This window comes from Zeus faber (genome assembly GCF_960531495.2).
Source record: "Zeus faber genome assembly, chromosome: 17".
Taxonomy (NCBI): Eukaryota; Metazoa; Chordata; class Actinopteri; order Zeiformes; family Zeidae; genus Zeus; species Zeus faber.
This window is the reverse complement of record NC_137204.1, coordinates 25,785,552-25,807,751: the sequence shown is the minus strand read 5'-3', so window position 1 is coordinate 25,807,751 and position 22,200 is coordinate 25,785,552. Positions and strand designations below refer to the sequence as shown.

The 22,200-nt window shown below is 45.1% G+C and overlaps 1 protein-coding gene across 1 annotated transcript in view; it reads right to left on the bottom strand.

Moving 5' to 3' along the window:
* Positions 1 to 1,363: 1,363 nt before the first annotated feature.
* The window catches only part of tsc1b (TSC complex subunit 1b), a 39,600-nt gene continuing 18,763 nt past the window's right edge, over positions 1,364 to 22,200 (bottom strand). Inside the window, exons 9-22 of the mRNA XM_080017273.1 lie at positions 20,636 to 20,754; positions 18,406 to 18,571; positions 17,614 to 17,735; positions 15,820 to 15,916; positions 15,469 to 15,576; positions 13,514 to 14,150; positions 11,545 to 11,588; positions 8,680 to 8,846; positions 6,991 to 7,173; positions 6,314 to 6,424; positions 5,016 to 5,138; positions 3,815 to 4,002; positions 3,282 to 3,455; positions 1,364 to 2,625 (exon numbers count right to left, since the gene is read on the bottom strand). Coding sequence (XP_079873399.1) covers positions 1,872 to 2,625; positions 3,282 to 3,455; positions 3,815 to 4,002; positions 5,016 to 5,138; positions 6,314 to 6,424; positions 6,991 to 7,173; positions 8,680 to 8,846; positions 11,545 to 11,588; positions 13,514 to 14,150; positions 15,469 to 15,576; positions 15,820 to 15,916; positions 17,614 to 17,735; positions 18,406 to 18,571; positions 20,636 to 20,754 — 2,993 coding nt within the window. The 3' untranslated portion in view covers positions 1,364 to 1,871. The remainder of the gene's footprint in view (positions 2,626 to 3,281; positions 3,456 to 3,814; positions 4,003 to 5,015; positions 5,139 to 6,313; positions 6,425 to 6,990; positions 7,174 to 8,679; positions 8,847 to 11,544; positions 11,589 to 13,513; positions 14,151 to 15,468; positions 15,577 to 15,819; positions 15,917 to 17,613; positions 17,736 to 18,405; positions 18,572 to 20,635; positions 20,755 to 22,200) is intronic.

Below are 22,200 nucleotides of genomic sequence, written 5' to 3'. Positions count from 1 at the left end.
TGTTTGTTTTTCTTTGGGGGGGGGGGGGGGGCTACAAGGCGTTCTGCCCCAGATCCTAAATTTGGCGTTACGTCCCCGTGCCCAAAACAGACAAACCCGGGAGGAAGCCGGCGGCGCCGCTCCCTACGGCGAATCGAACCCAAAACCAAAAAAAACAAAAAACAAACCAAAAACACAAACACCCGTCGACTGTAGTGCAAAACATTGAAGACGATCTTTATTGTTCACAGTTAAACACAAGCAACTGCTTTTAGAGTTTCCTTTTTTATTTTCTTTGTTGTTTTTTTTTTGCCTTTTTGTTGTTGTTGGTTTGTTTGTTTCTGGGTTTTTTTTTTTCTTTGTTTTTTTTTTGTTTTTTTCGTTTGTCCCAAATCCCTTCAGCTTCCATCAGCTCCGCCTGGTGATTGTACCTTCTCTTGTCCGGGTTTCGCTGTCGTCACTACGGCTGTTGGCGGTTTTTTGTTGTGTTTTTTTTTTAAGTGGATTGTTGAACATGCTTTAGATAAGCGAGGCGGAAGGAAAACGGCAGCAGGGGTTCCCGGTGGACAACAGGATTTAGGCGGGAGTCGCACTTCAAACCAACGCAATAAAACGATAATGGAAAAAAAAAAAAAAAAAAACAAAGAGAAAAGGCGAGGCGACCCCAGAGAGCTGCGGGAATTTAAAGGTTTGTGGTGAAATGACGCATCGTCGTCTCCTCCAAGTCCATTTTGAAAAAAGGATTAAAAGTAAAAGAGGAAATAAAAATGAAATAAGGAAGAAAATAAAGAAAACCTCCCTCCGTCGCGTGTAAAAAAAACCCCCAAAAAACAAACAAAAAAAAAAAAAGAGTAAAAAAACAAACAAAAAATAAAACAAAGATGTTGGTAATCCCGTACTTTAAAAAGTCAGTGAAAAACAACAACAAAAAAAAAAAACACGTGGATATATTAATAGAACTCCCTCGTTGTATTAAGTAAATCCTAATGTCCGACGTCATCCGGGAGGTTCCGGTTTTTTGGGAGATGGGGATTCGAGCACCCTTTTATTGTTTCCCCACAGGTTTCAACCCCCGTACCTGCATAAATAACCGATTAATAAATACAAAAAAATATATAATAATAATAATCTATGTTTAAAAAAAAAAAAAAAAAAATCACTTATTGCATCTTGAACTGCAACCTCAGAGCTTCACACACTGACATGTACATTCAAACCCTCTCTCTCCCCCTTCTCTGTCTCTCGCTCTCTCTCGTCCATCCGAGAGCCAGGTGGCTCTAGTACGGGGAATGTAGGCATCAACTAGCTTCCTTTTTCGGTCAAGCGACCCCCACCCCCCCAAAAACGGGCCCCCCCATCCCCAGAGACCCCCGGAGACCCTCGGCTTTTGCACTTTTTAATTGTCTTCTTCCGTGTAACACTTTTACATGTGCTCATCAGGGATTCAAATATATATAAATACATGAACCGCTCTAATCTCTGGCTTGCTTGTGGAGGAACGCTCGCCTTTTTAAAGTCCCAAACAATGCGTTTCAGGGTTCAGGAGGCGCCGCCGCCGCCTCTGCCGCGCCGCCGTTTTGGTCAAACTCTGCAGAGAAATTATTTTGATTCTCGCCCCGATGCCGACGGCTGGAAATGCGTTTGGAAAAAACGTCTTTAAACGGAATGAAAAACACAAGGAAAAATAAAAAAAAAATCAAATAAAAAAAAAAAAATCAAGAAACTAAAAGCTGGTAAATCCTGTTGTCCACGCCAAGGAGTGGAACAAATAACACTGAATTCAAAAGAGCCGCTGACGTCAACTCTTCTGTTGATCTACGCTTGTAGCTCTCTCCGCCTCCAAACCTCCACCTCCTCCACCTCCTCCACCCTCAGTCCCGGCTCCGCGTCCCTTAACTGTGCTCGTGGTGTGCTTCGTTGTAGTCCATGATCTTTAATTGCTGCTGTCTGGGTCGTGCGGCCGCGGGCCCGGCTGACGGAGGCCTCCCGCCGCCGGCCAGGGGGGGCCTCACGCCTCCGCCCGCCCCGCCCTTCCTCCTGGGGCTCTCCTGGCCGGAGCCCTGCCGCTGCCGGGGGGCGTCGGGCCTCGGGGGCTCCCTGCCGGGCGCGCGCCCTCCCTGCGGGTGGGCAGGGCCGCGGGCGGAGACGGCGCAGGGGGAAGGCGCGAGGTCGGGGACCTGCGGGGGCGGCGGAGGGGAAGGGGGCGGCTCCGCGCACAGCTCGGCCTTGAGGCCGTGCGCCAGGCCGGCGAGCGGCGGCGGCAGCTGCTCGTCCTCCTCGTCGTCGTCGCACTGGCTCTCGCTCTTGTTGCGGAACAGCTCCCGCGCCCGCATGCCCAGGAAGCTCTTGGCGCTGGGGTAGGAGCCCACGGTGAGCGGCGCGTCCGAGCGCGGCGGCGCGGGGGAGGACGGCTCCAGCAGCAGCAGCAGCGGCGGCGGCGGCGGGGGCGGGGCCTCCGGCTCCGGGCCGCCATTGACGGCGTTGGCCGTGGTCGTCGCGGCGCTCTTGGAAGCCTTGGGGGCCTTTGCCGGCCCGGCGGGAGTTAAAGTGCTGCCGTGGCCCCGCGGGGACTCGCGGCGAGGCGGTCTGGGGTCCGCCTCGCCCTCGCTGCCGTTGGGTTTCGTCGTTCCGGCCAACGCCGCCAGGCTGCGGAGGAACAGTTTGCGTAGATGTGAAATAAATATCTTTGATCCATAAAATTCTAACATATTTATGTTGATGTATGACAATAATATTTTTGATAATGATGATAATTTGACAATAATATATTTTGATAATAATAATAATAATTTGACAATAATATTTTTGATAATGATAATAATTTGACAATAATATTTTTTGATAATGATAATAATTTGACAATAATATTTTTTGATAATAATAATAATAATTTGACAATAATATTTTTGATAATGATAATAATTTGACAATAATATTTTTTGATAATAATAATAATTTGACAATAATATTTTTGATAATAATAATAATTTGACAATAATAATTTAGATAATAATAATAATTTGGAAATAATAATTTAGATAATAATTTGAAAATAATAATTTAGATAATAATAATTTGACAATAATATTTTTGATAATAACGAAAAATCATGTTAAAACGTCTGCCACACATATGGTACCTTTACATTACTTAATTTGCCGACTGCAGATATTTCAATATTTGTGTATTCATCATATTTGTACATCATATTTTGTGCACTCTACCAAAAAAGTGCCCCAAAGGAACCAACAGCACCGTGGGCCCTGACATCGAAAAAGGCGCTGCCGGGGCCTCCCCCTCACCTGGGCTCCGGTGAAGCGAGTGGATCAGCGCTGCCACCTGGTGGTGCGTCGGTGGAGGTGCAGGCCGGAGCCTCCATCGCCACCCTGCTGTAGAGCTGGAGCAGCTCGGTCTGCAGCAGCTGAGTGACCCTCCTCTGGGCCTGGTACCGGCCCTCCGAGGCCTGGAGCTCGGCCCTGGAGGGGGGAAGGGGGAGAAGGGGGGGGGGGGGGGGGGGGAGAGGGAGGGAGAGAGATGGAGGTTTTAAAAAAATTTGGTTTTCAATTCTATCGTTTCAATCTCTGAACCGATTTGAAGTTTTAATGTTATTTTTTCGTAACGTGTCGTGAATAACAGTGATATCACGTTGCATTCAAAACTAGTCGAGAGCAAAGTCGGCCGCTGCGGGTTGCCTGGTAGGAAGCGATGCAGCTTCCTGTTTCTAGTCTCTCGGCTAGCGTAAGACGCAGCAGCCAAAGAGTCGTTAAAACGGGGGGCTAGGGGCTAGGGGCCGGTGCCAAAGCGACGAGGCGGGACGCCACCGCCCGTCACGCACTTGGCCTGGCACTTGACGTCCTCCAGGAACTTCTTCTGCTCGGCGATCAGGTGCTCCTTCTTGGAGAGGTGGCTCTCCAGCTCCGCCACCCGCTGCTGCGCCGCCTCCAGCTTCTGGCCCTGCAGCAGCAGGTTCTGCCGCAGCCGCTCCACCTCCTTCCCGCACGTGGCCTGCAGCATCTGGGCCTCCTGAACACCCGGCGGGCGGAGGGGAGGGGGGACAGGCGGTCAGTTCACAGCAGCGGCAGATCGGAACTTATTTCCAACGTTCTACAGGCGTGTGTTCCTTCTCTGAGCTTTTGGTTGACAACACAACGTAATAGACGATTAAGTTCTGATCTTTTGACGGTTCTCAATATTGCGGTCTGGCGTGAGGTGAGTGCTTGGGAGTCCCTCCCGGCCGTATCAACCGCCGACGCGCAAATATCAAACACGTTCAACATCCAAGATCCGATATCCTCGTCACGAAAGCCCGACTGGGAACCGAGACGACCGAAGTCATAAACACAGCGGCGGCCGCGGCGGGAAAACGCTGCGAAGCGCAAAGCCCGCGCTGCCACATGCACGGACCACGTCACGCATTGTTTTTATTTTTTATTTTTTTCCTTTCTTCCTTTTGGATTTTCTGTTAAAGAACGGTGCACGACACAGCATCGCTAGTTCGAGCCTGCCCCCCCACACACTACAGGAACGAAGCTGCTCAACTGATCATGATGTGTCGTGATGTCTGAGGTCTCACTTTGTCAACCTCCTGTAGTGTGGGCCGGGCTTTATATAGTTCTAAGTGAAAATAATGCAATTATAATGCAACTATTTAATTGTATTTATTCCAGTTGCTCTTAACTGTGTGTATTTTATGTATAAGCTCTGTCGTTTCTTCATGATGTCGCTTGTCGGTACACATAAATGGCTTTTAAAAGCAGATGTTTATCTAAACATATTATCCAGTCATTTTAAATTCAAAAAGCTGAACGTTATTATTGCTTTCCTGTTGCGTGAAGTAGGAACCGCAAACACATTTCCTTCTGGAAATCAGATTTTATTTTTTTATTTTATTTTTTTAACCACAGACGAGGGCAAGTCCGGGACTATTTTAAACCGTGACTGAGAAATGCTTGGCTTTGACGAGGACGTCCGACAAACGCAATTAGTGCCGTTGTTTCTTTTTTTTTCCCCTCTCTCCCGGTTCCGCGGGGGCGTACCTTGGTGCTGTCGGGGCCGGCGTGGCGCGGCTCCTGCATGGACAGCTTATGGGCCTCCCCCAGGAGCAGCAGCTGCTTGTTCAGGAAGCTCATCTGCTGCTGGGTGCTCTCGCTGTTGCTCAGCTGAAGGACGCGCAGGACGGCCAATGACGACAGAGGACAAAACAGCAATTACGCCCCAAACCGAGGCCTGTCACAAGCACTGGCGGGAGTATCAATAACGGCGAGCGGAGGGTGGGTGCGTGGGCGTGAGTGCGTGTGTGCGCGCTCGCGTGCGTGTTCTGCCGGGGCCCACAAACTGGGATGTGTGTGTCGGGTCACACCGGTCACAAAACGTGGCGATGCGAAAATTCTGAAATGTTACAAATAATAGATAATCGCTAAATATCCAGTTCCAGAATGGGTTTACTCTGCCGGGTGTGTTTACATGTATGAGGGATTTGTCCCGGTGGGGATTGGTGCGTTTCACAAGACGATTAAGACTTTACAAAAAAATAATAATATAATAATAAAAAATAATAATAATATAAAAAATAAAATAAAAACTTGTGAAATATACAATGTACAAATACAGTTCTATGCATACGTTATTGGTATGGGTATAGATGATAATTATAAATAATTTAATTAAAGTTGTTACACTATGGGGTCATTTTGTAGTTGCAGCTAAAATAACAGGGTTTATTGTTTAATTCATTCCTAATTCTCATTGGGGAGTTTGATTAAATTGGTATATGTAATCTCACTAGGGATTAATAATTCCTAAATCAAATTTGGAGGAAGTGATGGCATTGGTATCATAATCACTTATTCTAATTGGGGAGTTGTGATTGTAGAGTTGTGCTTTTTGTTGGATAATTGGCCATTTCACTTTGGAGTGAATATAACAGAATACCACAGCTGCACCAACCACTGCCTACAAACTAATAAACACAAAGAAAAACACTCAAAATACTTTTTTTTATGCAAGTACAGGCCTTAATGTAATAAACTATGGAGCTAAACATTTTCAAATGTTAATTTCACTGTCAGCACTTGCTATAGATGCACACGTGATGAAACTATTTTGGCAAACCCCAAGTGACAGACCAACACACCCCAACATTACTGCTACCCAGTCCAAAAATAGAAGGGGACAGACAGTGACTCCGAGGCAAGCGACCCCTGGGACGTACTCCACATCTATCCTTGAAGAACCCCACACACACACACACACAACCACGCGGTGCATCTTGCGTCTGCACCGGGGGCGGCCCGATGACGAGTACCTTCAGGCCGCGGTGGGAGAAGGCTCTTACCTTGATGGTCATCTGGTTGAGGAGATGACCGGTGTGGCACACTTTATTGTTGGCCCTCTGAAGCTCCGCCTCCAGATTGTCCATCCTTTCCTGGCACTCCTGCAGCTTGCCCTGCAGTGAAGTACAGCGCCATGAGGGCCTGGATCTATAGATCTGTGCACATACTGTAACATGCATTTGAAAAATGTCCATGTGGGTATCAACTGTATGTATGTGGAGCTTGTGGGCACATAGTTCCTGGTTCTTGGTATAGTAGTGGATCTAGATGTTTCGGCACTGTTCCTGGTTCTTAGAATAGTAGTATGATAGGTAAATTTAGTTCCTGGTTCGTCCCTGGTAGCGTAGAAGTAGAGGATCTAGGTGTGCTTGGGTACATGTAGTTCCTGGTTCTTGGGTATAGTAGTGGATCTAGATGTGAGTACATGTAGTACCTGGTTCTTGGTGTAGTAGTGGATGTAGGTGTGCTTGGGTATATGTAGTACCTGGTTCTTGGTGTAGTAGTGGATGTAGGTGTGCTTGGGAACATGTAGCTCCTGGTTCTTGGTGTAGTAGTGGATGTAGGTGTGCTTGGGTACATGTAGTACCTGGTTCTTGGTGTAGTAGTGGATGTAGGTGTGCTTGGGTACCTGCAGTTCTTGGTTCTTGGTGTAGTAGTGGATGTAGGTGTGGCTGGGTACCTGCAGTTCTTGGTTCTTGGTGTAGTAGTCGTCGCGGCCCTGCTGCAGCTGTCTCACTTGGCTGTGTAGCCTGGTCACCAGCGTCTCCCGGTCGTCCCACAGTTGCCGGTAGCGCTGCTGCTCCACCTGCAAGCTCTGCCTCAGAGACAGAATGTCCACGCTCTGCAGGTTCAGCTGCTCCTTCTGCAGGGACGCACAGGACGCAAGGACACACGAGTGCATGGAAGAGCAGATGAATATAGAATACATTCATTAAGATGACATATTGGGGTTGGGCCCACATTGGAATCATGGCTGTTGGTGGATTCATACAGGTGGGCCGTATATACTATGTCGAGAACCCAATTGCCAATGCTGCAAAAAAGTTTGTGTGTATATCAAGTGTATATGTAAAAATGTACATATACAGACGGGCCACAAACACAAGTACGCTGTTGCCGTTGTTATTCACGACATACAGGGTAGTAATGCTGCGCATCAGCGTCATAATGTGAACAAAACCCAAAGGACAAACAACATGTCTCTCCTCGAGACAAAGCGGTGCAGACAGGCTTGTAAACTTCGGCCGATTACACAGATTCCTCAATGAGATTAGAACCGCCGCACAAGTGGAAAACGCACGAATCACAACAGACGCATTATTGGTTGCATCCTCATCCACTATTATGAGCGTCTACTTCTAACTGCGCTGGATTAAATTTACATTTCCCTGCATCATCTATGTCGTAAAAGAGAATCTGGAAATGTTTTATTATGTTACTATTTGAAGAACATAAACAGGGGCGGAATATCAAAGCTTTTCAATGATCTTTTTTTTTTTTTTTTCTTCCAAGGACTTCTCAAGCACTACAAGCACACAAAAGGGACTATTTTCAAGGTATTCCGGTAATTAAATATTAGTATGAAATTCAAGCACTTTCCCCAACTTCATCAAATATATTTCAGAAATGATTTTCTACAGAAAAATGTAGTGTTTTGTTTATTAATTCATTTCTTTGTTTCCCATTTGGGGGCCCCTGGGCTGAAGCCCCAGTTAGACATTGTATTAAAATGGCCCAGTAAACGCACACAAACAGAGAGGGTTGGAATATTATGTTATTTACCAAAACACAGTCAGTGCATAGATTTACCTTCTGATGTACTTTCACTACACCCCTTCACCATGCTTTATGTTTACTAAATTCAGCTTATTATAAATAAAGCATCTCCCCAAAAACAGCCCTATCCTTCTTGTCCGAGTCAATTCAGCAGTATTTTTGTGATATATTTTGCCCACAGAGAGTAAAGAAGAATGGAAAATCAGAACAAAAAATTTTGATTAAAAAGGTGTAAGAAGGCAGAATTGAACTTGCATTTTTAATTCAACAGAAAGCGACATAACACTGGGAGTCCAATCTGAGAAAATTGTAATGGTTAGAAATGGTTTAGTGTCTATACTACGGTTATGGATACACCAGCGTAAACTGTGATTAAAAGAGACCTTATTGTACATTTTCTAACGGAGCCAATGTCTCATAAAATGAAATCAAGGTGAAATTAAAATATTCAATAATTTGATAGGGACCCCCTGAAGGACCCCTGGTAAGTACGCGGACCCCACGTGGAGAGGCCACTGATCTTTATGTTGCAAAACCTTTTTTCTTGCTTCAGCGTACAGCATGTAGCATTGTTTGGGAGGAATGCTGTTACCATGGCGTTGTTCTGCTCCTCCAGCGCGGTTGCGTTGATGATGCGTCGCAGAAGGCGGCGGTTGCGCACGGCGTGCTGCTCCCTCTTGTAGCGCTCGTACAGCAGCTGGTTGTGCAGCATGAGCAGCTGGCTGCGCAGCGTGTGCAGCTCGTCCAGAGGAGCCGAACCTACCCAGGAAAAATACCATACGATGAATACACCAGTCAGTCAATTAATAACAATAACAATAATAAATGTAGCTGCAGGCAGCAAAACACGGGGTCCAGTTTAGTGTGTTAGGTACGCATGACAGCTTTCCGAGTTTCCTGAATCTGCGCTCTGTGATTATATGCGGGGACGTTTTGAGCGGATAAGAGTGACTCTCCACTGTCAGACCACTGAAAATCGCGGATCGTTTCTTTAAACTGCTCTCCCTTTGCGGGGATGGGGGGCGGTGACGGACTCGCCTCGGGTGGAGGGTGAGTCTGAGTTTAAAGTGTCGTTTGAGGAAGACACTATGGGGGCCTCGTCCCCTCTGCGCGCTGCCGGCCGGAGATCGCCGCAGACGGGGAGAGAGCGCTCCTGCTGTACGATTTGGCTGTTCGTGTCACATGGTTGTTTCTCTGCCCCGTACGATTGGCTGCTCGTGTCGCATGTTTTGTAAAACGCAGCAAGAGTTCCAGTTTTCAGAGTTTGCTTTGAGCGCATCATCGGCTCACGATGTCCGAACTAGGTGTCGCACTCGCAAGTGGCTGGAGGGGAATGGGTTACGAAAGATGAAGCTTGGACTTCGGGTGATGATGTCATACACTCACTGAGAACTTTATTAGTAACACCTGTACAGCTACATATTCATTCAATTATCTAATCAGGTACGGGTCAATTATGTAATCAGGCAGGGGTCAGCTGCTTCAGTTAATGTTCACATTTACCGTCAGAACGGGGAGAAAGTGGTGATCTCAGTGTTTTCGACCGTGTCACGATTGTTGGTGCCAGATGTTCTGGTTTGAGTTTTTCTGCAACTGCTTATCTCCTGGGATTTTCACCCACAACACACTCCTGAGTTGACTCAGAATGGTGCGAAAAAACCCCAAAAAACATCCGGTGGGCGGGAGTTCTGCGGACGGAATCGCCTTGTTGATGAGAGGGGTCAAGGGAGAATGGCCAGGCGGGTACGAGGTGACAGAAAGGCTCTGGTAACTCAGATAACCACTATGTACAACTGCGATGAGCAGGAAAACATCTCAGAATGCACAACACGTGGAACCTTGAGGCGGATGGGCTACGACAGCAGACGACCACATCAGGTTCACTGCTGTCAACCATGAACATAAAGCTGGGGCTGCAGTGGGCACAGGCTCACAAAACTGGACAGTTGAAGACTGGAAAAATGTAAGCCTGGTCTGATAAATCTCCATTTCTGCCGAGGGTCACGGTTGGAAGGGTCAGAATTTGGCGCCAATGGTGTGGGGATTTTTTTTGGCACACTTTGGGCCCGTTAATACCAATAAATCATCACTTGATGGCCACAGAATATTTGAGTATTGTTGCTGACCATGTACATCCGTTTACGGTCACAATTTACCATCTTCTCATGGCTTCTCTCAGCATGATGGTTTCAGAAGTTGGTTTCATGAACATGAAAATTAGTTCAGTGTTCTTCAGTTTCCTTCCCGGTCACCGGATCTGAATCCAGTAGAACATCTTTGGGATGTGATAGAACAGGAGATTCGCAGCATGAGCGTGCAGCTGACAGATCTTGCAGGAATTGTGTGATGCAATCATGTCAACATGGACCAGAATCTCAAAGGAAGGTTTCCAACATCTTGTGGAATCCATGCCAAGAAGAATTGAGGCTGTTTTGGAGGCATAGGGAGGCCCTGCCCAGTATTACTAAAGTGTTCCTAATAAAGTTCTCAGTGAGTGTATACTGTATATACCTAATATTATTATCCTCCGCTTATAGAGGCTACGGTGACTTGTAAATAAACATAATGAAGTTGCTCGCAACTCAGCTTTGAGTAAAAAGAGCAACGCAGGGGATTTTATTTAAAGGAAAAAAGTCAGCAGGACTTTGATAGAAACTCAATATTGTAATTCCTGATAACAGTTGTCAGAGCAGCTCTTCGGCTGTCAAGTAGACGAGGAAGCTGGACGGGCTGGGCCGCTTATTTCATAATTGGGCGAGTGACGGTTATTGACCCACACGCAAAAAAACGTCATAATCGTAAGTTGTTAATGTTGTTCAAAAAATGCATTAAATTAATTTACCTTTCCTGTAAATATACATTAATTATTTAATGTAAGCTTAAAGACCACAGAAAGGCACGAGGTACACTCCATATCTTGCCCAGAAAATAAATCCACATCTTGCTGCTGGTCTGGACTTTCTTTTCTCCTTTTTCCTTCCTTCTAAATAAAGTTATTTATTCTGGAATATGATGCATGAAAACACTATAGTTGCAACCTTTTTCTCCTGTTGTGATTATATGAATATATTATAAAATAATCAAAACAACCAAGAAATGAAATCATCCGTCAAGCTGGTGTTGAACATTTAAGTGGTTCAGATAAAGAACATACATTTTAATTCTAATTTTTATTCAAATTTTTTTTTTATACATGACACAAATTGTCCCATGAGTACAAAAAATATAGAATAAAGAAACATTTCTGACTCCATGATGACCTTCACTGTTTCTTTGTGACTGTGTTTGCAGATAAATGATCACGGGAGACGTTTCCACAACCAACTGAGTATTGGTGTGACTCGCTTTCCCATGTTTCGCTCCGGTCACAGAAAAAAAACGCCGTTTCAGCATTTTCATTTCATCATTATTATTATTTTTTTTTTTTCAAACAATGAGTTGAGGGTGAGTTGTTTACCTCCAAAGTGAGTCCAGTCGGCTGACTTGCTGGGCAGAGGTAATCTGTGTGACCAGAAAAAGGAAGTGAAGAGTCATGACAGTGGGGGGGAAAAAAACAAAAACAAATTTCCAGTTGACCTATTTGTCTTATTTACCACGTTTGGGGACGTGGGCCGCGTTTCCTGCAGCGGATCTCCCGTTCTTTGAATGAGTTTTAAATGTTCAGAAGTTGAGCAAAACCTTGTACAAGGGTATTATGAACACATCCAGAAAATGAAATAATATTTAAGAGATTTTTTTAAACACCGATACATAAGCAAGAACTGACATTCAATTCTTCTACTTTTATTTAGTTATTTTTCCTATTAATTTGTAATTAATTTCCTAAGTAATGTACTCTGTTATTTTCAATTTTGATAACTGTTACCTAATCCACGTACACATTCAACAAATTTGAAATAAATAAATAAATAAAAAATATGCGCACAGCGTGCTCTGTCAACATGCTGCAGTTTGGTTAACGCACAGTCATTATCTGTCAAGTATGACAAATAGACTAAATAAAACACAACCTCCAAATGTGGCTTGTTAGGATATTTTCTCACACACACACACACACACACACACACACACACACACACACACACACACACACACACACACACACACACACACACACACACACACACACACACACACACACACACACACACACACACACACGTGTATTTATTTGGTTTGCAGTTCTTATTCCAGCCAAAACCAAAATCCAACCCTAACCCCAACGTAAAAACAACATGAACACAGTTATAGCTGCTTATCCTGGGATCTTTAACAACACACTTTGGAGTTATGTTGATTAAATTCCCTTCCCTGTGTGTGTGTGTGTGTGTGTGTGTGTGTGTGTGTGTGTGTGTGTGTGTGTGTGTGTGTGTGTGTGTGTGTGTGTGTGCGCGCGCTGCGGGGACCAAAATGAGCGAGGCCAGATCATCAGCCTTCAGAGTCACGGTCTCCTCGGTTACAACAACACTTTCGAGGACGCATTCCACACTTTAGTATGCGTGCGCGCTGCACGTAGACATTTGGAAAGAAGCGGGGGTGGGTGGGGGGGGGAGGTTGGATGGGATCCGAGGGAGGGAGGGAGGGAGGAGGCGGCAGGGGTGGGGGGGTGGGGTGGTATTGGACAATGAACGCAGTTGTTCTGAAGCGGGCGTTTCCATTGGGCCTGACGAAAAGACTGAAAACAGCACAGACAAAACCGCCGAGGAAAAAGGCTCCAGAGTCCCGGCGACGCCCCGTGTCGACCAAAGTACAGGTACGGCACAGGTGTGAACAAAGCTCCAGGTGTTACAAGCCAAACACAGTGGTCGGCCGAGAGGACTCTGAACACCAAAACCGGTGTCAATTATATATGAACCTCCAGAGACGCTCTCAATCGAAGCAGCCGGAGTGACCCCATCACAACAGGCCACATGGTCTTATATTATCATTAGATATTATACTTTATTTCTATATATTTTTTTTATATTATACTACATTATACTTTATGTAGTAAGACCAAGCAGAGGTGTCGATCAGAGCATCTAGAACAGCCCACGAAGTTCAGAAAATCACACTGCTTTTACTTTATGCTCCTTAACGTCAACGATATCACAGATATTACCGAACCAAAATCCCGGATGATAATTGGCCTCGTGTCAAATTATGGATATGATATTGACATACGACTCACCCGGTCCTGCATCATACTAAAGGATTGTGCCGTCTGTTTTCTTAACATGAAATGTGTTCTCGGGAAAAGAGATTTGATCCCAAGGAGACAGGCCGATGAAGTCGTTGTTTGAATATCCCCAGTCTTGGCCGGATCCTACGTGTCAGGGTGTCGTGGCTGTCAGCAGGCCTTGTGATGCGTGTTACACCGTGTAAACAGTGCTCAACCCTCCTCCCCCCTCCCCTCCCCGCCCCCACTCCCCCGGCCGCGCCCTCACCTCTTCAGGACTTTGTCGTGGGCGTCGCTCCCCTGCTGCACGAGGCGATCCAGCACCTCCAGCGGCGAAGCGGACGCCACCCCGCCGTCCTCCTCCCCGCCCTCGAAGCCCTCCCGGTGCCGCTCCAGCACCGCCCTGTGCACCGCCTCCGAGGTCTTCTTGCCCACAAAGAGCGAGGCCGTCCGGGGCAGGGCCAGGTCGAAGAAGGTCTCGTAGGGCAGCGGGGCCGGGGTCTTGCTGCGGGGGCTGGGCGAGAACTGCCCGAACTTGTCGTCCTCCGGGGCCGAGGGGCTCCGGTGGAGGTGGTGATTGATAGGGGTGAAGACCGACTGGAAGGACCACGAGCGGTCCAGGCCTGGGGCCGAGCCCCGGCTCTCCCCCAGGCCCACACCTCCACCTCCTCCTCCGCTGCACATGCTGCTCGTACTCGTGGGGTTTTCGGATTTGTCTGGGCTGAACGCCGCGCTGTAGCCGTCCCCGATGGGGGCCCTGGGCTGGGAGTCCAGCGGGGGATCTTCCAGGGCCTGGTAGCCGGTCAGGGTTTCGGTGGTGTGGTAGAAGGGGGAGTCGAAGCCCCGGAGGGCGGCCGGCTCGCACTGCTCCTCCGTGATCTTCAGCAGCTCCTCTGCGATGGCAGCTGCAGCGGGAGGAGGTGGTGAAGCACAAGCACAGAACACGAGGAGGGATCGATGTGGAGTTAGGTCACGGCCCCGCACTAGATTCAAGAAGTGATTGCTGGGACTGACAAAAAGGGTTGCCAGATTTTAACCCTTTTATAACTGAGTTAAAATGATCCTATATAATCATAATCCATATTTCAATATTCTCACTTGTTTCAGAATTTTCGACAGAGTAAATCAACAAATCGGGAAAAGTCATTTTCCTCGGTGGAAGTTTCTAAAACATTCTTTCCATATTCCCTTTTAACCTGTGGAAGATGGTTGACAACGGGGCAACTACACCAATATGACAATAAAGGAGGGAGGGGTAAGACGGATGGGGGATAAAAGGGAAACAGTTGCTTCACCCCCCCCCTCTTCTCCAGAAACTTTTAAGCTCCACTTCTCTTAAATGTTGTTTTTTTATTTTTTATTTTTTTTGTTGCTGTGATGTAATGTGATCCAATGCAATCCAATGTAATGAAATCAAATGGGACGTCATGTCATTTAATGTGCTGCAATACAATGTGATGTAGTGTAATGGTATATAATGTGGTATAATGTAATGTGATGTAATGCAATGTGATGTGATATAATGGAATGTAATCTAATGCAATGTAATGTGATGTAACATGATATAATGCAATATTATCTAATGTGATGTGATACAATATGATGTGATATGTAATGGAATGTAATTGAATGTAATGTGATGTTATATGATATAATGCAATGCAATCTAATGTAATGTGTGCATCACATTACATTAGATTGTAATGCAATGTGATGTAATGGAATGTAATCTAATGCAATGTACTGTGATGTAACCTGATATAATGCAATATAATCTAATGTAATGTGATGTAACATAATTCAATGTTATCTAATGCAATGTAATCTGATGTAATATGATATAATGCAATGCAATATAATGTAATATGATGCAAAGTAATCTAATGCAATCTGATGTTATATGATATAATGCAATGTAATCTAATGTAATATGATGCAATATGATGTAATTTAATGTGCTGTGACGTAATGGAATGTAATCGAATGCAATGTAATGTGATGTAACCTGATATAATGCAATGTAATCTAATGTTATATGATGTAATGTAATGTGATGTGACGTAATGGAATGTAATCTAATGCAATTTATGTGATGTAACCTGATATAATGCAATGTCATCTAATGTAATATGATGCAATATGATGTAATGTAATGTAATGCAATGCAATGTAATGTTCCATAATGCAATGTAAATATCCCTCAACTTATATGTCTACGCTCACCTTCCTCCCTCTCCTTCTCCGTTCTCAGCTGGAGCTCCAACTCCTGTTTCTTCATGAAGACCGACAGCTCCGTCAGCGTCATGGAGATATTTTCCACTGCTCCTACATCTACTGAGAAACGTTAGAGGACTGTAATATTCATTCATTCAGTCCAGTGATTTAAGTAGATAACTGTGCATGTCTGTCATACGCAAGTCTTATCAATTCAAGTCAAATCAATTTACAAAGAGCCACAAAAAAATGGTTTAAAAAAAAAAAAAAAGTTTATCATAAGTTCTGAAAGAGGCGGTGGTAAACACCATCATCCTGTGACAACATGGAGGACGAGATCGGGCGTCAATCGTGTCTGACCTCTGTTGATGCCCGGCTCCCCTTCGCTCTTTTCGGCGTCTTTCACCGATTCCTGTCGCACCAGTGAAGGCTTGCCGGCCTCCCCAGCTCTACGGTCCTGGAGGTCACACGGGGAATGGAGATGTTATCGTCAGCAAAAATATAATCTGTGTGAGATTTTACACGTGTGTGATGTGATTCTTTTGTCAGTGACATCAAACACGGGAAGACTAAAACAAGATTAAATAAGGTCATTATTATTATTGATTACTTATTTGTTAGTAATTTGATTGATTTGTTATTTTTCAGATGTAACAGCAGGAGTTGACAAACAGAATAACAATTAAAACATATGTACAGTATAGTGATGTTATATATATTAACATTTTACATTCTGTAGATTATGTTACTATATTTACTGTATAAACACGCACTAATAACTTACTATGGTAAAATAGCAGTATAATAGTGATAATACTATTGGCATAGTAATAATAATTATAATAATAATAAAAATATTAATAATAAATATAGCTGCAGGCAGCAATACACGGGGTGCAGTTTAGTCATGTTAGGTAAGTATTACAGTTTTCCGGGATCAGACTACAAGAATTCTGCCTTATTTTGACCCGATTTTGTTGTTGCGACTAATTTCCAGCGTCAGGCCGGAATATGACTCTCGGGAAGGACAAACGGGCGTCTTTACCGGACTGTAAACTTGAATTCACCTCACCTTATGTTGCCGCTGCATGGTAGCAGATGGCCAAATGTTGTAATAATCCATCCAGTGAGTCATTTTGCCAAGCGCCGGGCTCCGCCATCTTTGCTTACACTTGCTCCCATGCGCAGGCAAGTAACCTAAAGCACTGTGTCGCAAAATGTTGGCTTAAGCAGAACGCGGCTCTTGGCAAAAATACTCAATGGATGGATTACTACACCATTTGGCCACCTGCTACCGCGCAGCAGCAACATAAGGTGAGGGTGACTTGATGTTTACATCTTACATTTTTGCAACATCAATCTATACCTTGGGCACGGTATTACAGGTGGTTCAGAACCGTGGTTGCCTGATACCGCAGTTTACATTAAAACGGTATAGAGCTAGATCCCTAATTAAGATCGTTCCTGGATCGTGCAGTGCAGACACAAAGAAAGGGACGGTTCCTCCGAAGTTTCTTAGAAATTACTGCGGTGCGAAAGCACCTTCTGTGACCGATTACAGTTTTCGAGGTTTAGTAAAAACGCAGCACGAGTTACAGTTTTCTGAGTTTCCGTTAAACGCAGCATCCGCTCCAGTTGTCTGTCTTCGCATAGCAATCCATGTAAAGCGCAAGTCGCTGGAAGCGAATGACTTTCAAGACACAACGTTTGGACTTGATTAACTTCGGAAGACGATGTTCAAAACCGATGGCCGCTCCTAAAACCTTATCAAATCGCCTCAACTTTCTTCCACTTCCGGTAACAATACGAGTTTTTCACTAGTTGGTTCTCCCAGTGTAGATCGATATTGATCAAAGATGCCTGAAGAAAAATAAAAAAAGAAAATCCCAGCAATAACAATAAAGAAAACGGCTGGACCCCTAATAATAACTTAATAATGAATAATAACTTTTACCTGTATAGCACCTTTCATACACAACATGTAGTGCTTTACAAAGTGCTTTACATTAAAAGGCCATCAGATAGTGAAAATAAAAGCAAAGCAAGCAAATGCATTTACAAATCAATAATAATAAAAAATAATAGGGCATTAACAATTCAAACATAATTGGACTGAAAGGCATTCAGGTAGGAGGCCTGTTCTGAGGTTGGTACCTTCCTGGGTGGACTGGACTGGACCGTGGTGGTCGGGAGGGAGACGATGGGGAAGTCATCGGACAGAGAGGGGGGAGGGGAGGAGGTGGCCGGGGTGCTGGATGCCGGCGTTCCTTTGCCCCCTGAGAGAGAACGTCGCGGAATCACAGTACACTTACTCGGGCGGGAAAAAAACGCAGAGAAAACACGTCACAAAATACGTACGTAGTGATAAAGAGATAAAGGAATGTAGACGTTAAATCAGACGTCCTCCTCTTGGGAGTCAAGATGTGGGGTCACTTGATTTGCACGTGGGGACACGGGACATTTCCAAGACTGATATATTGATATTCAATTGATATGTTTTGGGAAAAAAAGAAAAGAAAAAAAAGAAAAAAAAAGTGTAATTAAAATTGGTTTGAAATATACTATATGTTCAATACATGCTCTATGATATAACATAAGTAGCGTATATAACGTGAACTCTGTTTAATGTATTTGAACATGCATGTGGAATATCTGTACTTTGAGCAGTAATGCGGTCTTATAATGCGTCAATTCTGTTGCTTATAGGCCTAAATGCGAATCGTAAAGCATATTAACAGAATTGTACAAGTATGAAACAAAAACATAGAAACAAAGAAAAAAAAATGGAACAAAATGGTCTCGCTGTCTTTTTTCGGGATCTAAAGACGGGAGTCAAATATTCAGAACCCTGCAGTAAGACTAGAAACAAACCCAAATACGCGACACAGATAAGAGCCCCAGCTGCACCAGCATGAGGATGACGATGATGAAGGCGCGCCCACCCACCTGAGGTGCAGTGGAAGCGGGTGGGGAGGTGCGAGGCACTGTGGGAGAGCTCCAGGTTGGGCGACATGCCCCGGGACGAGGGAGGCGTGGCCATGCCACAGAGGGAGGAGGGGCTCCACAGGGAGTCCTTGCCCCCGCAGGAAGAGTTCACCTCACCGCCGGAGTTCTGGAAGATGGAGAGCAAGGTCCTAAAACCCGACTATAAAGGCGCCGCGTGATTGGGTTCCCGAACCCCTGTAATCTCCTTATTCATCCATCCGTTCGAGACAAGACAAGTCCTCAGACAGACAGACAGACAGACGGACCCCAGGGGTCAGAAAAACACAAGACCACACCCCCTGCCCCGCTGTTATAGCCCAAAAATAGAGAGGGACAGACCGCGTCGCCACGGCAACCATCCTCTGGGACAGAACACTGAGGGGACATGTTTTCCTCTCCCGGGGACACCTAGCACACTACCCCACATTTCACTTCCTTCAGACAAAGGTTGCGTTAAATACCAAAGACCTGAAGGACAAATTCTAGAATTATATATTTTTGGGGGGGCCTTAAAATTTGATAACGTGGTTCGAGAGACGCGGTTGGACAGCAAGACGTCCAAACTGAGCAAGTGCCATTTTGTTTGTTTGTGTGTGTGTGTGTGTGTGTGTGTGTGTGTGTGTGTGTGAGAAACGGAGAGACGAGGCTCTCGCAGCAACACCGACCGGACGTTGATTTTCTATCGCCTCGCTCGGGCGGCATGCCCAAAACGCCAGCTGAAACATCCGCCCTCTGGCGCTCCGAAACCGCCGCGCGCGTCTACACGAAACACTATTACCTGTAGCGTGGCGCCTCAAACGCCGCGGCGCTCGTCCATGTCGCGTCGCTGTCGCGAAGGCCAATCAGATAAAAGAGGCGGGTCGTTTTCGCCGCCGTAAAACCTCCGGCTCATACAAAATGTCAGTTCTTTGTCAACATGTGAATAGTATATAGAGAACAACTAAGGAAAAATGGGTTAAGTTCATAAAAAAAATGTAAAAAAATCTCAAAAGTAGCACCGATCTCCAAAATATGTTTTACTGTTAAAGCACTACTTCCTTTTGTGACTTTTTCCTTTAAAATAAAAAGCACATTGGTATTTCTGTGAATTGTCTATTTATAACCAAAGCTTCCATCAGTTATAAAGTCAAGATGGGGAAAAACCAAAATATGAATGTGCTGCGTTGCCTGTCGATTCCAGTGGTGCTCGTAAAACTTTCGATGGGGAGCACCAGCGCTACACGTGGAAAAGGCTCGTCTGGAGCCCTGTGAGTTCTGCAGTACCACAACCCTGCGTCCGTCCGTCCTCCGTCATTCGATTGTGTGCTCGTCAAAGACAGCGGTTGTCATGCGTGCGCGCAGAAGAGACCGAAAAATCTGCACATTCCGCTTCGTAAAATATTGTCATTGTCGTTTACGAGTGAAGAGAATCCCATAATGTGGACGAGGCTTAAACGGGCTTTTGGAGGATTGGATGGATGGTCTCTCTTGCTCCATTTGTCCTTCAGGGCTTCCGTAGTTACGTCATTCACTACTCCACACAAGGTCAAAAATGTACAGTTAACTACATGGGACTCAACAAAACACACAAAAATAACACCCCAACCATTTTGTCCACGTTTTCTTTTCACCTACTTTGCATTCTGCAAATTGCTGCATATTTCTTATTTTTAATAATCCTGTACAGCATTATCCATCAGGATTTAGATTTGTACCCACAGCCACACCAACAACACCGACACCTAGCTCCAGCTCCTGCTTTTATACTTATTTTATCCTGTGCATGGAATTACACTTTGTATAGGTATAGATTGTTTGTATATTTTGATTATTATTAATACTACTTTTGTATATTTGGTTATTTTTTCGTTTTCAGACTGTTAAGCTTTTTTTTTTAAACTAAGTTTTTTACCACCCCTGACCATTACAGATTCCTCGTATGTGAAAAGGTACCAGGCCAAATAAACTGGTTCTGCAACATCTACACCCCCATAGCAAACATCATTTTTTTACAACATTAGTTTAATTTTCGAGAGGACTCCACCCCTGAATGATTATATTTCAGGTGACATCAGACATCCTCCAAAATGGCCAAACCCCCCAGTGGGTCCGCCGCACGGGTGAGCGAGCGACGGGTTAGAGGACGCGTGGCTCTCCCCGACAGGAAAAGCAATGCAGGGGCGGCTTTGGATCGGACGGCGGAGGGCCTCACCTGGCGCCGGGCGGACTGCGGGCTACGATAGGAGGACTGGCTCCCTGAGAAGGGGGGTAAGGACAGAGGCGGGGGCAGCGGCTGCCTCGGGGCGGAGTAGGGCGTCGAGGACGAGCTTCCTGCTGGCGACAAGACACGGTCAGATGCTTCTCATATATGTTCACCAAAGGAGCGGTGGTAGTGAACCGCGGTGCTTTGGTGAAAAACAAACATAAAATATTGCGAAATGCATCCCACGTTTAGAGAAAGGCAGCTGCAAAAACAAGCATTTTGGGTCGCAGCAATCACAAAGAAATCCTGTCGGGACTAAATAAGTTATTTGCTGCAATACCTTGTTCTGTTTAAAATAACTGTATAATCTGTATATAATAAGTTATAATCATGTGATTTAGGGAATGATTTTTGAACACAGCGGTTTAAAACAAGCAGCAGTCAGAGTTTCGTCTCGTTGTGATTGTTCTTTCTACCGGAAAACATTTATGACGGCGGTTGGTGAACGTCCACTCCTGTTGAACGTCCTCAGGAAATGAACGCTACGCGTCCGCAAGATGCAGTTCAACACAGGCCCAGGCGGTGGCAGACCTGCCAACCTTGGGAAAATATTTGGAGTGCCACAACAGTGCAACGTGGAGTCCCGTGCCACTTCATCATGTTTGCCGACTAGAGACGCACCGATTGCAATTTTCTATTAATAACACTGACTATTAAATAACTTTTACATCGTCCGATCATTTTGAGTTTATATCCACGATCGGAGAAATCTAATTATCTTGTCACCTGGTCGTCACCGGGTATTTCTGCCGAACCTCCACAACAAATACATCATGTGATCAGGCTCACGCGATAGGACAGCTGCACATACACACGACTGCTGCAGTTACCACAACGGTGAGACTGCTGAATTTGACACTGTGTGTTTATTATCGTTCATTTTAATATGGAACAATAATAGAACATGGGACTGTCCGCGAGTTCCAATAAAATAAATCACGGCATGGAACAGTCCCTGAGTTCCAATAAAATGGGAAGTCACCAAGTTTCAGTACAATTCAACCTGTAACTGGACACAACGTATAACTAACATGGAAATGTCCAGTTCCAACTCCAAACGAAAGCCTCTTTCACTTTTAAGTGCAAATATACATTTATGTTATATTCATATGCTACTTGCCATTCCAAAATAAACTGCAATCATTGCAAAAAAAAAAAAAAAAAAGTAATAATAATAATAATAAATGAGCAACTCTTCGCCCTCTCGGTCACTGGACCCCAGCGTGCGTTTAACCAACTGGATCAAATGGAACGACTGGTTTTGCTGAGTGACTCGTCCAGTTAGTCTCAAAAAAAGAGTCAAGAACTTTTCATCCCGACTGCAGCTCGTGCGCTCGGAACAACCGGAGCAGACGCTCTGCGCAATAACGTTACATTACCTTGGTATCGGGTTTGAGTCTCAGATCATTTTTAATATATTTAATATATCTCACCGGCCGACCAATCGGTGCATCTCTATCACCAACGCTTAATATGTTCACATTGTGGTCACATTTTTGTGGTAATTACTCCCC